Raw genomic sequence first — 16,907 nt, forward strand, 5'->3', positions numbered from 1 at the left:
TCAAAGGAAAGCGTAACAGCCATTCATACAAGCATGCGACTAACTGAGCTGTTTTTTTCTGGCTTGTTCATCTCCAAATTCCTTCCTTAGGATTAATTAATTTAACTTAGAGAGCGTGCAGAAGCAAAGATTTCTCCTTTCTCCAGCTGTTATTAAAACACACTATTTTTGTATTCTGTGTGTGAACCATATAATTTAGTTTTAGTACAACACATGTATCACTGCTTTGAAAGCCACTGTTGTACTATTCATGGGGGGCAAAACAAGGCTGAGATCCCACTAGCTGTAAAACCAAATAGTGAAACAGTGAAATAAACTTTACTGCCTGAAAAAGGGTGAAGCAGAAGCGCAGCAAACAAATATACTGCAGATTTTCAGTCTGGTGGTTACTTTTCCAACCATACCGCAGATAAATTGGATCTTTCTTTTTTTCTTATAATTGAATAAAACCTGTTTCCATCATGGGGCCCCAGCTGTAATTCTGCCTGATGGAAAACAGTTGATCAGGAGACTGCTGGGAGCTATGTTTAATTACCCTGTTTTACAGAGCCCTTTTGTGTATGGAACATTATACAACTCTCTCAGCTGGAGAACTTTGGAAGTGAGTGGCCATGACTTTCTACAGGTCTTACAATGCCGAGGACACCTGTCTTGAGTAGAAGAGTCATTGGGAATGGGAGTTAGCATCAGTGCTAGAATCTCTCTTATCCTTCTCTATCTTATATACCACCCCCCCTCCCCCCCATGGCCTGTTTACTCTAGACTTGGTCCATAATTTCCACACACTTCCTGTCTTTCCATTAGCTTCTTTCATTCTCCCCCTCTCTCTAGATTAACCCACAACAACAGACCCTCACATCTTTACAGAGCACCCCTGCACCCCCACCCCATAATCAAAGCAGGAGTCATTGACTGATGGCTGGGGGCCAGGAAGAGTCAACTCCCCCCCACCCTTTCCCAACCCCAGTCACCATGACAACACTGGTCCAGGAAGCTGAACCCCCCTGATTTTTACAAGTCCTTGGCTTGGCTCTATTGGGTATTTATCTCTGCAGACAAAAAGGAGGAAGCGGCAAAGCTGTACCGAGTTATTATGTGCCTGCCAGCTACACAGAGTGAGATGGGACCAAGGTATGGGAAGCTAGGGGGCTCAACCACACATCACTCTGCCTCATCAAGCATGGGTACCAAAATGGACAAGGGATGGACCACAATCTACTATAGGATTGGATTGGATTGGATTGGATTGGACTGGACAAGACTGTCCTATAATAAAATCAGATGCCAGCTAGAATGGATTAAAACAATTTGAGCTTTTTAAAGAAATGCTGAAAACTTCAAGGAATCCTTAAAATATTCAGACAGTAACTATACCAGTCATGTCCTAATCAATAACAATATTTACACATTTAAAAATTTGTTTAACGTAATGATGCTTGAAAAAAATATCCATCATCATATATTTTTTTCATTTTAGTCAGTTTAGGATTAGGTTTTGAATTTAGTGCATTTGTGTGGGTTATAATTTAAGACATGCCTGGACAGAGTTCTATTAACACTAGAACTACCAAGACGGGCAATTTGACCATTTGAGGTTTCTTTATTTAATTTACTCCACCTGTCTGGCAGATATGGGGCTGTGCATTTCTGACTTTTCCTAAATATATGTATTAATTATCCTAACAAAAGTATGAGACCCAGGTTGCAAAAATAAGGGAGATATAATACCCTCATACTGACCGCTACATAGAAAATAATTGTATTTTATTTATATAGTACAGTTCTCTATTTTATTATTTGTATTTGCCTGTGATGCACTGAACTCTGCAGCCCTTACATGAAGGGCTTCTTGTATTCTAAGGTGTCTACTGTAATTCAATCAGCCTTTTGTAGCATCTACTGGCAGTGACCCCGGTGCCAGCCGCCCCATTTATTTTCAGTTTTTTGTTACTTATTTACATCGTTTCGGTTGCACAGTTTCGTATATAAATAATATACCTGTATATAAACTTGTTTCTTTTCAAATGTTTTTTTTTTTTTAATTTGTTATCGTTTTTTGCAGTTGCGCTTTATATAACATGTCTGTATACAAACCCGTTTCTGTTCAAATGTTCATTTATTTACAATGTGTCGGTTCTGCGGATGTTTTATATGAGGTGTCTGAATAAAACGATTGTTTGTCCTTTCATTATAATATTTATGTTGTTTTTAATATGGCTGTCAAATTGACGGCTCATGGTAGTTCAGGTATGTGTATAACTCCGGAAGATCTAGTGTTCTAAAGGATGAAAACATTGTTTCTGGTATTCAGGAGGGCACACCTAGGAATGGAATTCAGAGGAACTCCGGAACATGGTGGAAAGAGTGACGTTGATATCCAATTTTTTGGAAGCGATGTGACACTTGTATAAATGATGTTTTTTTCACACACAGACACAACACATCTAAAGCGAGTGCATTTTGAATTACATTTCCAAAAACATCACATGCCCTTAAGATTTATTTTCTTACTTGACATAACAACCTGTAAAAACACCCCAAACGAGCTTCTGGAAACTAACAAACAATGAATGTAACTTTGTTGTTGGTTACAATAACTAAAAGGCACGAACCCTTTTGGCATGTCTCTAGTGTAGTTTCTACAGAGAAAACATGCAATTAAACTGTTTTTTTTTTCCTGTATTTTATTCCTATTGTAACCTAGTAATAGCAAAGAAGCTGCAGGGGTGTGTGTCTGGGTAGCTGAGTCTGAGACATGCACCCTGGCTACACTTTCTGCCTTTGTTTCCACATTATTTAGATACCTCCTTCCCTTCACGTGAAGACGTACCTGTTTTGTTTCGTGTGAGTGTGTTATTATTTACTATGTCACAGCTCTATGTGCCAAGCAGACGTGCCTCTGCAGTGGGAATGATGCAGACAATAAATCCCTTCTCAATCCCTCTTAACCAGATGCTTCTCCCTGGGGCCACCTATTCCTTTCCAAGCTCTTCCTTTCAGTCTGTACCTTTGCCCTGCGAAGGAGCTGTGTGCACACTAACTACAGGCGTGCGGAGAGAAGATTATAGAGCTCTAGCTAGCTGCTGCTGGAGGAATCCCAGCACGGCGTTATCACTGATTAATGCCCCAGTCCCTGCTTATTGTTCTAATGAACAGCATGTCTTTGCACCATTCCCAGGCTTTCTGAAATTGCGTGGTTCCAAACCGTGACTCATGTTCAATTCTGAGCTTTTCTTTAAGCTTAATTATTTAGCACTGTACAGCATTTTACTTATTCAACAGTTCCTGCATTAAAAGCATACATAGTTTAGACACACACACAGTTGCTCGCTAACCGTTTTCGACCCACCATTGTCTGCAAAGGATTTTGAAAATAACAAATGAACGATCCAGTACTGGATGTCAAAGTCTAATATATATAATGGTCATTATCTAGTTCTTACAATTGCTTTTTTATTAGGTAAATGCATATCACACACTTAGAGGCAGTGCGGTCTGGTGGTTAAAGCAAACCCTGAGAGCCAGGAGATCCCGAGCCCAGCTCAACCACTGACTCACAGGAGATCCCGAGCCCAGCTCAACCACTGACTCACAGGAGATCCCGAGCCCAGCTCAACCACTGACTCACAGGAGATCCCGAGCCCAGCTCAACCACTGACTCACAGGAGATCCCGAGCCCAGCTCAACCACTGACTCACAGGAGATCCCGAGCCCAGCTCAACCACTGACTCACAGGAGATCCCGAGCCCAGCTCAACCACTGACTCACAGGAGATCCCGAGCCCAGCTCAACCACTGACTCACTCACATTCTCTGCTGACCTCTGTGTGTCTCAACCCTTCAGTTGTAACACAAGCAGCCTTCACTAGGAATGAAAGCGTGTATCTCACCAGGGCTTTCCTGGATAACTGCTAAACAAACACATTAAGAGAATTCCTGTTCTTTTCAATTATGTATTAGCTACTTAGTAATTAATTAATGGTTTACATATTATTATCACAAGTGATTCTATTGCCTGTTTCTTACTCGTGCCCCATTGTGACTCTACTAAGTCAGAAGGACACATCCCTGAAACTGACACAGCAATTAAACAGTTAATGGGTAGCACTGGGATTAGGAAACCACAGGAGAGGAGCAATTATATAGTGGCACCAGGGACACGTTATTGAAGACCAAGACACACGCAGACAATTCCTAAACTGTCAGAAGCTTTGAACAAAAGGGAGTTTCCTTTTCCAGGAAGCTTTTCTTACTACACATTTGCCATGGTGTTGTTTGCACAGTTAGGTCATTATTTCCATTGAAATATTATTTTAATATAATAGCACAATAAACTTATTTGCCAACCAGAAGCAATTTGCAACAGGTCCAACAATATATCTTAAATGAGAAATCATATGGATTGTCACATAAATCTATAATAAATGCTGCTTCTCTATTCGTTCTGATGTTTCAGATGAATCTATTGACTGTCTAAAGTTGCTATAAAATATAAATTCCAAACAGATATACTTTTGTGGGATCTAGGGAGTTATAAAGAGAAGGGGTCTGAACAGAGAGGGAAGCTCAGGTACTTACAGTCGGGAGAGAGCCGCGTTCTTCTGGAACAGCAGCTCTGGGAACATGTGGAGCTGATTCCGATTCAGGCGCCTTGATGGGGGGTGAGGGGGGAATATAAGAAGAGCAAGTATGAGTCTCTAACCTTCACAACAGCCACTCCTTCATTCATGTATTCATTAATAAGATGACTGCAACATGAACCAGAACTGAATCTCAAATACGTAGCTTAGCAGATCTGAAGTCTAATGGTCTCCACTGTCGGTTCTCTACAGTGTTTACATAAGCAATAATATAACTGTGGAGTGTATTTATGCGTCTCTCTTGGATACAAGGTACAACAATTTAGGAAATAATCCTGTTTATTTTATCAATCAGCAAGAAACTGGTAATGTGTTATATAAACCAGACATCTTAACAAGCAAGGATTCTGATGATGAATGGTCATGGTAACAGATAGGAAATAGCTTGTCATTTACGGTTTCCTGGAATTACCTTTAATGATCAACTCTTTACAAACCACACTTGGGCTTTTTGAATCAAACATTGCTTATCCGTGTAATACTTTTTTTTTTTTTTTTTAGGTCTGTTAAAATTAAGCACTGAGATATCACTTACAGGCTCTTTAAGGCATATCTTGACGTATAGAAACTTATCACAGAGTCACATTTTTATTTTTAAAACAGTTTCAAGAATTGACTTTTATAATGGGCAATTATGCATGACCATATTGCAGAACGACACCAGAAAGCATGTGATATTATTAAAAACAAGAATAAAATACTTTGTGATATATTTACAGATTACTATCAGATTCCCAGTTTTCCTGGATTGTGTTCGCTTTCAGTTAAACTTTGTGAACACTCACTTGGAATAGAAATAAAATAGAATGTATTTTAAAAAAATTAAAAAAAGGTTATGTGACGTTATAGTTTAATGTAAGTGCCTTGCAAATCAGACATTTATTTCTGATGATATTAATCCACAACAAGAGCAGGTTAATCTAAAATGGGGGTAAATTAGACAATATTGAAATATGTGATTATAAAGGAAAAGTAAATACGTATGTTTTCCAATATTTGTATTGTATTTTAATAGCATCGCTTGCACTATTATGGTGAATATTTGAATTTTCAACGATTATATTGTTAATGAACTAATTGATGTCAAGTGTTAATGTATTTACTGGTGTGGGTTTTGTCTGTTCACTACAGCCTGAGGAAGGAAGGACGTCTGGCTCAAACATTGCTTCGTTTTTAACTTTGTTCTTTTAAATAATACATAATAAAGAATGGAAATGAGATCTACGATCTATTGCTATGCTGTTGTACCTCTATTTTCATCAATTGTGATTAATGCTGGGATATTTTGGGAACTGATCCCAGAGGTAGCACCCAGAAATGGAAATATTTGCGATATTAGCTGCACTCAGTTCAACACTGGCATTGATGTCAGTTTTAAACTGGACTTTAAAGGTTTGATTCACTTACAAAATTAATTATGGTGCCACAACTTAGCAACTTTTAAAAAAGAACTAAAATGCACAATTAGTTTACACCCCCCTCCCCCCCCCCCCCCCCCCAAAAAAAAATAAAATTATATTTCTTTCTTAGTCTTTGTTTTGTTATATTGTACTTTTTAAAACGGTCATTAATAGGATAATGGTGCATAATTAAAATGTAATCCTAGTACACATTTTAATTATTACTGCAGGAAAACTTAATTAAGAGAACTGCACTCTAAGTCCCTTCTATTATAACGGATGACTAAGCTTTAAATACAAGGCAGTAATTCAATCAAGGGATTTGGACAACATTATAAATTGTGAAACAAATGTCAAGAAATGGTTTGCAGACTTCATTCCAGCTCCCAGATCCCTTCCAGCTTTGTGTTTTGTTCAAACGCCTCTGATGTTTCAGGTCATGTTCTTACAATTTTTTTATTAAATGTGTTCATTGTAATGCTATTATTTGCAGTTTCCTATTAGTTATAATTTCCATTTGTTTTATAAAACTCATTCTCTTCAAATACAAACATTTCTGGCTTATGACTTAATCAGTATAATTCATGTAATTTCAACAGCACAAGAATACTGGTGCTGTGACAGGAGTGGGACAAAAATACTGGATTATATTTGACTAGATGATCAAGAAAGAATGGAAAATAGGTATTAAGGGCAGTATATTTGTTTACCATGAAACCTCTTCAATAGGAATTCTAGTGACCCTGTATATATGCTTTCTGTTTATATGAAAATATTGTTCATATGAAGTTATTGCAATTTTGGCTAGAAGCTCCATGACACTCACAGCCTCTCTAGCTCCTTCATGTCATCAAATGCTCCGCGCTCGATCACTCCAATCTGGTTTTCCATCAGCTGTCTGCAAAACAAGAGAGGAACCAATAGCAAAATTAGTTTGAGGGAGCACAGAGCTTCTAACTGGAACAGAAAAGGTACATCTTGGATGTGGAATATTTTATAGATTGAGTGATGGACAGACATTATACAATCTTTCAAAAAAATGAAATACTTGTAAGATTTCAAAACAGTTAAAAAAGAAATGTAAAAACTAATAAGAGCTTAAAATGTAAATCAAAGAGCTTTTCTTTTTGAACATACATACCATTATACTACATTTATATAAACATTTTCTGTGTTGAAATTATTACAATTTTAATAGCAGATTTTTTATTTTACCTCCTAAAGACATAGATTCACTAAGGAAGATATCCGAGAGAAGGCCGCACTGGGCACTCCCCGGCTGTGTTTTTACTGCAGAGTTAATCATGTTAACAACCATGCTGTAACCTTAGTGTGCACGCAGAGGTTAGGGTCCCTTGGGGAGCCAAGTTTTACAGGCAGATAAAACGTAATACAGCTTACTCCCCCTTGAAAGGGATTGTTTCCGGCTTGCTGATGACTTCTGACAAGATGAAAGCCAACATGAAACTATGACGTCTAAAAATGGCATGTTAGGGGAGGTGGGGTAGACCATTTTATTTATATAAAGATACTTCACAAGGAGAAAATAATGGCTTTCTGCTCAAGGGTGCAGTGGGAGGATCGCATGAAAGAATGCAGAGTATATATATATATATATATATATATATATATATATATATATATATATATATATATATATATACACACACACACACACACACACACACACATCTATAGATAGATAGAAATATAGAAATAGATAGATATCACTATAGATTAAAAAAAACAAGTACTTACAATACTCTGAGGTATTTCAGTCCAGAAAAGTCATTTTTGTTGATGCGTGTGATGTTGTTTCCATTCAGCTCCCTGCAAACAGCAAAAAGATACCGAGTCATGCTGATATCAGAACATACTCTGACATGTCTGTCTATGGATGCATGTCAGTGTTTCCAAGCAAATCAAAGTAATGCATTTCCACACTTTGCTGGAGGATGCCAGAGATAGAGTTCAACAGTGCAAGTATGAGCACATTTGAAATGGAACCAAGAATTACTTACGGTATATTAAAAGAAATTAAACTGCTTCACACAATTCCTCAAATCCTATGGTATTTGGTATAGCCACAATAAGAGAGACACTGTAAAGTACTTAATATTATTTAAAGAAACAATCCATTTAGATTTCAAGGAAACATGTACACCTTAAGAAATGAATTTAAAAGTCAGAAAATCCAAATGAGTGTGATTTGAAAAAAATGCATTGTCATTTTTTTACTAAAATTGGTGCATATCAAATTTAATGCAAAAAGAATTGCCTCCAAAACCAGAATATAGTAGTTAAAATAGAATATATAAGAAAGAAAGAAAGAAAGAAAGAAAGAAAGAAAGAAAGAAAATAATTAAAGTGCCTGTATTGTCACAGCAGGGCTTCTCAGTGTTTACAGAGAGGCCATTTCTTGTGGAGTTAACACAGAACAACATCTTTAAATAAATCTGGGCTGAGCAAACATGATTTAAACTGATCCAAAAGCAACATGTGGCCCCAGGACAGACAGTGAGGAAATCCCAGTGCAGGTGCAGCTCCCTCACTGCCAGGTACTTCCAGTGCTAGCCCCCAAACAGCAAGAGGACTCTGCAGTGTTAGCCATAGAGGATCTCTGATATCATGAGGAACTGGTGTTCCCTCCCCACCCCTTACACCACACGATACCCTGCCCCACACAATTTAAAAACTCAGCTGTATTACTCTTTTTTATTTTTAAATTTCAATGAACATGAAATCCTGCTTATAATAATGACCACTCAAGGGACCATATAAAAATAGGTCATTATAGACAGATGGCTTTCATATCAAGGTGCTTTAACATGGGAATTGCACACATAAGGATTCATATAAGCAGGTGGTCTTTCAATACAGGTGGTCATCAACACAGGTTAATCACATATTTAAAAACTATTAGCCAACATAAGTTCCAAATAATGTTTTTTATGGTGGGGTCCCTGGTGAAAAGCAAAACACAATCATATGTTTTACCAGTGTTTAATTGCATGTATATCACAACCAAAATATTTCTTTGTATAATTTATAACTGCATGTTCAAAAGCTACGTAATGTAAAACAAGGTATTTTGCCTTGATGAGATGTACAGGTCAATAATATCCCTTTAATGGTATCAACACATCTTGCACATGCTTTCTAATAAAGGAGGTAGTCTCACCGTGTAATCAGTTTATTGGGTTGTAGGCTTGTGATATTTCCTTTGATTGTTTTCAAAGGAAAACGCAAGGTCGAGTTTGGATCCCAGATTGATTGGTTGACTTAAGGGCTTGTCATATGTTCATTCCAAGTCCTGATCTTAACAACTTAACAGGCTGCAAAAAACCTTGAAAAACTCATGGGTTTTTTTTGCCATCTGTTGGAAGTCCCAAAGCATAATGGGGACCTGTTTTGAATTGTGTAATATTACGTGAAATGCAATCCCTGGCCAGCGGGGAAAAAATTGCAAATAATGACTCCATGAGGTTGTTTAATAGAAAGCCTGTTGTATTTGGGTGTTTTCCAAGCTAAATAATCTGGCTATCCAGAGACATTTGTTAAAAAACAGCTCCGGGCTGGCAGTGCCAAGGGATGGAAGGTGATTCAAAGATGCTGCAAGTCCTTGGCTAAGGGTCTGAACCTGATAATGAGGATGTGGCCAACTGTCCATTATTTTATATACAGTACAGCCAGCCTGGACAGTTTCTGATCTTTTAGAGATTCAACAGTATGAGTATGATGGAACACTCTCTTCATGTTCTTTTAATTACTTTAAATCCTTTAATATGGTACTAACACCCATTGTGGAAGATACAAGAGCAGTTTCCAAGGTACTGAAAAGCATGAATAGATCTATATCCCCTACTACAGATGATGAGCACAGCCATATACAGTAAGGTTTGTCATTGTAAAAACCAAAGCAGCAAAACAACAGAGAACAGGCTCTGCTTGGCAAAGCCACCAGGAGCCAAAGTCAAGATGGGCCGATATGCAGTCATCTATTTCCACGGACTAAGAAACCCAGGGTTATTAGAGTCACATAATGCTCTGCTCAATTCACTATGTCATTTTAAATGCACAGTGGTGTGAAGATAGTATACAAAATATAAACTAGCACCAAAGGTAATATGTTGCTTGTCACCAAGCACATACAGCTGTTGTACCCATGGACCAAGCAGTGAAAAAACACACATTTGGACACATAATTGCCAGAAAACAACAGTATACACACAATGTCAATGCATTTCTTTTGATCTTCCATTACAACAGTCCAGTGTAAAAACATACAATAGTTTTGCAACTTGCACATTTTTGCCCATATTAGACCACTGTCGTCCTTCTTGGTTCTGTTGTTTTTGTTAACAACAACAACAACAACAACAACAACAACAGAGAAGCAGCCAAGCCTGATGAAAAAATCTAACAATTTTGCAAAATAGTATTTATTTTTTGGCAAGAGGGAGAATTGTTGCCCTTTGTCTGAAGCGTGCTAATCCCTTCATCGTGCAGTGCCAAGGACTCTTCTGTCAACGTTTCATCCCCATTAGGCTAACAGCAACGGTCCCATGTATGGGATTTGTTCCATCTTGTCTGGATTAAAAAATAGATCAGGTAAATAAAAAGCTGTCAGTTAACCAGACAGTGTGCCACGCCAAACAGCCAAAGGCATCTGAGCACCATCCCAGTCATCAAAGGACAAAGAGCTTCTGTTTGAAGATTAATTAATGTATTTATTTATATCTACAGATACGTACACAGGGCACCCAGCACTCTTAGCCTCCTGGATGGACTCCCACTTTCACACGGGCTTAAGAAAGAGAATGGTGGCCAGTCAATAGGGGTTAATTCCCTGCTCATTTCAGTGTTATGGGGATGGGTTATTTTTTGTTTTTTTTTACATCTAATGTCAAGAATGACAACTCAAACAGCATTGCATTACCACTGTCCATCTCTAAACAGCACATCAGCAAGCTTTCCCCCCCCCCCAATAGATCCTTTTAAGACGTCACACTTGGGCGCTAGTGGATGGTGTAGGTCCAGGCTATTTCAGGACCTCAAGACATGCTGGTGGGGAGCTGGAAGGTAAAACAGGGTCAGATTATCCCCCAGGCACAATTCAAACTGTGACCTTGCTGCCTACAGAGTCCCTAACTCTTTGTGATAGATGGGTACATATCTGAAACACAGCACTGTCATATTTCACTGCCAGGTAATTTAATGCACACTTGTCTGTACAAACAAAATGAAAACTGCTGTTCAAGTTGAGTACAGGCAATGAATAAACACTGAAATAAATGTTTATTAGATACTACATCTTCTACATGTACAATAAAAAAGGAGAAGACCCATTCATATACTCGGCACACTATATATATTGCTTACTGCCCCACAGAGCCAAAGCAGGGTGACAGACCCCTGTACCCGGAGTTACCTCTGTAGAGCCACATCATGTAGTAAACACAGCATTGACCCTACTGCAGAATGTAGATTTAACTAGCCCATGACTGAGGAGCTAGAGTTTTTGTGGCGTTGAATGTACATCTTTCTTTGTTTTCAATCTCAGTGCAACAAAGCTCTTGTAAAGGAATCTGTATTCTTCTGTATCTGATTATTCATACTTTACATATTTTATATTTCAAGTGCTAGAGTGCTGAGCTGTATTGTACTGCAGAAAGTAGTGATGTTGAGAAGTTGGAGAGGTTGTGCAGTGTGAAATGTTGCAGGTTTGTGATTTATTTACCGGGAGATTATGCCTGAACTTGAAAGGCCATTGAAAACCAAATTGTTGTAGTTCGTTAGTATTATTTAATGACCTCTAATTTGTATGATGTTAAAGGGTTAAGCAGAGTACGGGAATATACCCAGTGTTGAACAAGATAAATAATGTTTAGCTAAATAGACAATGTCTGAGTTATACTGTCCAGAAGGTTCATCGTTAAAGCTGCCAGAACGGACCCTTTTTTACTCGCAGTCATTAAAGAATCTGGCTGCGCTGCACAGAGGTCAGCTCTGATGGAACGGGTGTTTGACAAGTGAAAATGGGATTCTGCTGTCTCCCTTCCATGTTTACAGACCTTGTCAGCATGGATCAGACAGTGCCGGACAGCCGGAGAGGAGAGTAACGGGCCTTTGTAATGAGTTCTAGGCAGCTGGTTTATAGCCTGTCCATGCTAAGAAACTGCTCAGTCTAATGAAGGAAGACAAGGCATCAGAAGGAAATGTAGTCTTGTGGTTAAACTGAGGGACTGGGAGTCAGTTTGTTATACTGTACTAGTTATTGATGGGGACTGGAAGGTAGTGCAGACATGGGAAAGGCAGTGCAGGCTTGTGGCTCGACCGCAGGATTGGGAGCTAGTGAGACAGGATATACTGGTTTTGAATCCATACATCTGCAATTATAAATCAATTCTGAAATCTGTCCACCTATTAACACATTTTCAGCTCTGTGCAACCTGCTATACCTGGAACAGTTTCTGTTTTAAAAGCAAATCAAATGATTAGAACTATCCTTTTAAACAATGGATGCCAGTCTACAACTGCAATCTGCAAGAACTGCTATCTTCACAACACCGTAAACCTACAGCCTTTCACAGTGTGCATATAGGCTGTTCACAAGATATTCATGAGACACTTAACTAAATATTTTAATATTACACCACCATGATTAATGAAACCCTCACACTATTACCCGCCTCTCTGCCACATACCCTCCATTACTGCCACCACAAGCCAGACTCATTGTAATATTAGATGACGAAGAAACACAGAAACAAATATCCCTGGCAAGGATATAAATAACACATAACTTGTGTCAGCGCAACTTATACCCACAGCATGTAAAATGGGATATCTTAATAGAGGACCTTGCAGAAGTCCACGAGTGCAATAGCCAGTTGGTAACAAAAGTACAAAAAACTGTCATCACAATTGGGTGAGCCGTTCTCTAGATATAGCAATGAAAAATCAAAGTGACATACGTTCAGGGTATAATACCCCACCATACTCAACTCTGCACCACACCTTTTTGTTTGGTAAAAATACAGAACTAGTAGTAAACATTGTAGCTTTTAAGATCATTCTTGTCTAGTTTCACAGACCACGACTAGTGCTAATCCGGGCTGTAACACAGCTGGAAGTGTTTTGCCTTTACTGTAACTAACCCTTGAAAAAACAATGACATAGTAATTCTAGAACTCTTGCTGATCACCCTCCAGTGCATCCATGTGCAAGACAGTAATGGGTTTGTTTTGTTTTTTTCTGAAAGGACTGGTCATCAGGGTGAGAATTTAAAATAATGCTAAAATAATAATTGGTTGACCCATATCACATGCTTGCAATTTCCACATAAATGCATTTTTGTACATTTTACATCAGATACTTAAATTATTTGTTCCTTTCTATTCCAAATAATTATGTATGAACCAGATTTTTTGTTTTTTCTTTTCTGCGATCAGTTATTTCATTACAAGTTACATTTGCATATTAAAGAAGGAGCCCAGAATGGTCCTGTGTTTAATTGCCTTTATGTTGGATGAGTATGAACATCATTTAAATGTTGCCTCTGATAGCAGCATGCATCTCTGCACACGGGTCTCTGAGGACACTCAGCGAAAGGAGCTTTGTTTGTTTCACTGATGTTTTTCGGGCTGATTTAACAAAAACAAGTTCATTCTATAATATCATACAAGACTTCAAAAGTTACTTTAAAGTGGAGAGGTGAGAGTGCAATTCTTAGCTGAAGATTAATTCAACTTAACTAGCAGTGATTTGGTTCAGTGCTGGCACAGGCGTAGGCATTTTAAAGAAACATGCTGTTTTTAAAATAATTTAACACTGCAATCAATTATATAAATTAAAATGTACATACAATTCACATATACTCCATACAAAAAAACTAAAACAATAAGAAACCCACAATATACTGTACAGTATGAAATATATAAAGAGATGATCCTGAGCAGTAAAGGTATGTAATTTTTTTTTTTTTTTAGATACATATTAGTTCTGGCACTGCACCAGAGCAAATATTGTGGCATCATGAAGAATGCAAAGAAAGTAAAATGTGTGTCATCACACATGTGGGAGCAATACATGTGTGTACTGTACTAAGAAGTTATGGATACAGTGTGTCATTAGCTTATAATGTACACTAAATATACAGTATTACATTTTTTTTAGAAAAAAGTAGTAAAACAGAAACTCCAATAGATTAGTACATAGCTATTTTGTATTTATTTATGCATGCGTATAGCACAGAATACTCACAGCCTCTCAGTGTTCCTTGGAATATTCCTGGGCACGGCTTTGATCCCTAGTCCGTGGCAATCCACAGTGGTGCCACTGCAAGTGCAGAGTGCTGGGCAGGCACTGGCATTGCTTCCAAACAGGGTTCCCAACAACACAACCCAGAGTCCAGCTTTTGCCGACGTTGTGCCAGTCGCAGTGCTGCTGCTTCTTCCAAGAGACATACTGAATCACCCGTCTGTGCAAAGCTCCTGCTAACAGCTACCCAATCCCCCAGATCCCTGCTTTGAAAAAGCCTTTTCACACCAATGTGCGAAAGCAAGATATATAAAACGTGTGTGGATATATTCAGATCTTCTGGATAAAAAAAAAAAAAAAAATCTTCAGGAAAAATTATATAGATATATATATATATATATATTTTTTTTTTTTAAAATAAAATTTAATTATTTTAAAATATTGACAACTGCTCTCCCGGTTTGCTTAGAAATCTTGCTTTCCTTCTTTCTCTTTATGGAGATGTTCCGCACTTGCTTTGTGTCTTTCTCCCTTTCTTTCCAGCCTTCATCTGATTGCCTGTAAAAAGGGAAGAGGGAGAGCACACACACACACACTCGCACAGCAGTCATCCATCAAAAGGAGCTACAAATAGCAGCTACCCGACTCCTCCTACCTACCCCCACCTCCTCCCAGAACCCTGCCTGAACTCATACTCATTCTCACAATCTCTCATCTCAGTCTCACAGCAGCCCCCACAGACCAAAGAGCAGCAACCTGTGAAACACAATCACAGTGCATCCTTTTATGCTTTCCTTGGTCCCTCAAACATGGCAAAAGGTAGCAGACAAGACTGGATAGCAAATGCATCCCAATTATTAAAGTTGAGACTTGTAGGCAGTGTAAATGAATAGAACTAGGGACTGGGAGGTAGTGTGCTATAGATATTAGGGTTGATGGGAATGGTAGCCAGTGTGCCCTACTGGTTAAAGTCCACCGAAAACATTGATGTTAAAAAGAATAAATATACAGAAACATTATTGAAATGACACACTTACATACCATTTATTAGCAAAGGAACAACCTGTCCCGTTTTTCAAAATCAGGAACATATTTTAGATTAATTGCACATCAATAAAACAGGCACTGAGAGAAGCATCACTCACTTTTAGCAGTCACAAACTCTGGCATATTTTCCATTTAATAAACTATTTTTAATTTGATTTTTTTTTAGAAAGACCTCCTGCTTAAAATAATAGCAAAACACTCAATTTACAAATGTAAAACGTATTCATACATTTTGAAGGGAAAAACTAAACAAAGAATTGAGTTTACCTGTGTAAAGGAGGAGCAAAAACCCACCATACAATGAACAATTCTACCAGCATAATTAAAAGTGGATTAAATCAGAGATATTAAGAGATCTGCAACGTAAACCTTTGTAAATCAGTGATCAAGCCCTTTTACCACATACGTAGCCAATGAAGGCAGGACAACTTCAGCCATATTTGAGCACATTCAGTGCTGAGTGGTGCCAAGTTTGGAAAAAGGGGTAGTATTTGGAAATAGGCAAAGATGGGACAAAATAAAAACCATCATCTATTTTGAAAGACACACTATAGCCACCTTTTTTATCCTTTAAACCTACTCCCCCTTGTGGATCACTCTGGTACTTTTTGCTCTCTGTTTACTGACGAGAACAAAATAGATTGTTCTGATGTTTTATGACTCACCATTTTCAAAATCCCATATACTTTTACAAATTCAATAGCAGTGCATGTTTAGGTTACCCAGAACTATAAAACCCTTAATGGTAGTACATGTTCTTTGGTTATGCACATCCTATATATTCCCCATGCATGCTCAATGGAGTTTAAATAAGGTGAAAAAAAGACCAAAACAGTACATTTCAGTTTTTTGCTGTAGGACATCCTTTTTATGGGCAGTATGTGGGCAGGCATTATCCTGTAGAACCGTGGCAACGTTATTCATCTATTATTCTGCCATGCATGATCTAATACAACATTTAAATGTGTTCCTTTAAAGATGTTTTTTGTAATGAAGAAATTGAATTAAAAGCTCTATACCAATATGTGACTAAATCACACCATACATCTGGCACATTACTTTTCCTTGTAAATATATTATATGTTAACATTTATTATTCCAACAGCACATACTCGAGTTTGTGAATTTCATTAATTAACCTGGTGATTAAAATTCAATTTCAATCGATATAAAATGCCCTTGTTCACTTTAGCATGATAAAAACAGAATGTATAAATGTACCACAAAAATATGACAGAATCTTCAAATTAAGCTATATCTTTGACCGAGCACAAATATTTTGATTGTTTATTCCAGAATGTCATTCCCTAATGGTGCGTTGTTTATAAAAGCACCCTGTAGATTTATTAGTTTTGGGTGGTTTACTTTAAACAGGCTGTATTAGGTACCTTGATGTAAGGCAAAGCAAACAAAAAACACAGTATATTGTAATGTTTAGAGTTTAAAATACAGTACATTCAATAAATATTGATGGGGCTTATCTCACTGTTAAGTGCTAAACCTGTTACAATAAAGCTGGTCTTTTTTTCCTGCAATGGGTCAACATGGAAATATTATTC

General features: G+C 37.8%; 1 protein-coding gene across 4 annotated transcripts in view; it reads right to left on the reverse strand.

The window, feature by feature from the left end:
• The window catches only part of LOC117418458 (slit homolog 1 protein-like), a 78,211-nt gene extending 63,312 nt beyond the window's left edge, over positions 1 to 14,899 (reverse strand). For 2 of the 4 annotated variants that reach the window (XM_058985114.1, XM_058985113.1), the window contains exons 1-4: positions 14,305 to 14,899; positions 7,798 to 7,869; positions 6,866 to 6,937; positions 4,578 to 4,649 (exon numbers count right to left, since the gene is read on the reverse strand). In XM_058985114.1, the coding sequence (XP_058841097.1) occupies positions 4,578 to 4,649; positions 6,866 to 6,937; positions 7,798 to 7,869; positions 14,305 to 14,507 (419 nt within the window). In that variant the 5' untranslated portion in view covers positions 14,508 to 14,899. The remainder of the gene's footprint in view (positions 1 to 4,577; positions 4,650 to 6,865; positions 6,938 to 7,797; positions 7,870 to 14,304) is intronic. The other 2 variants (XM_058985115.1, XM_034031539.3) reach the window with 1 other exon arrangement.
• Positions 14,900 to 16,907: the final 2,008 nt, after the last annotated feature.

The sequence above is a fragment of the Acipenser ruthenus genome, chromosome 13 (assembly GCF_902713425.1).
Source record: "Acipenser ruthenus chromosome 13, fAciRut3.2 maternal haplotype, whole genome shotgun sequence".
Classification (NCBI taxonomy): domain Eukaryota; kingdom Metazoa; phylum Chordata; class Actinopteri; order Acipenseriformes; family Acipenseridae; genus Acipenser; species Acipenser ruthenus.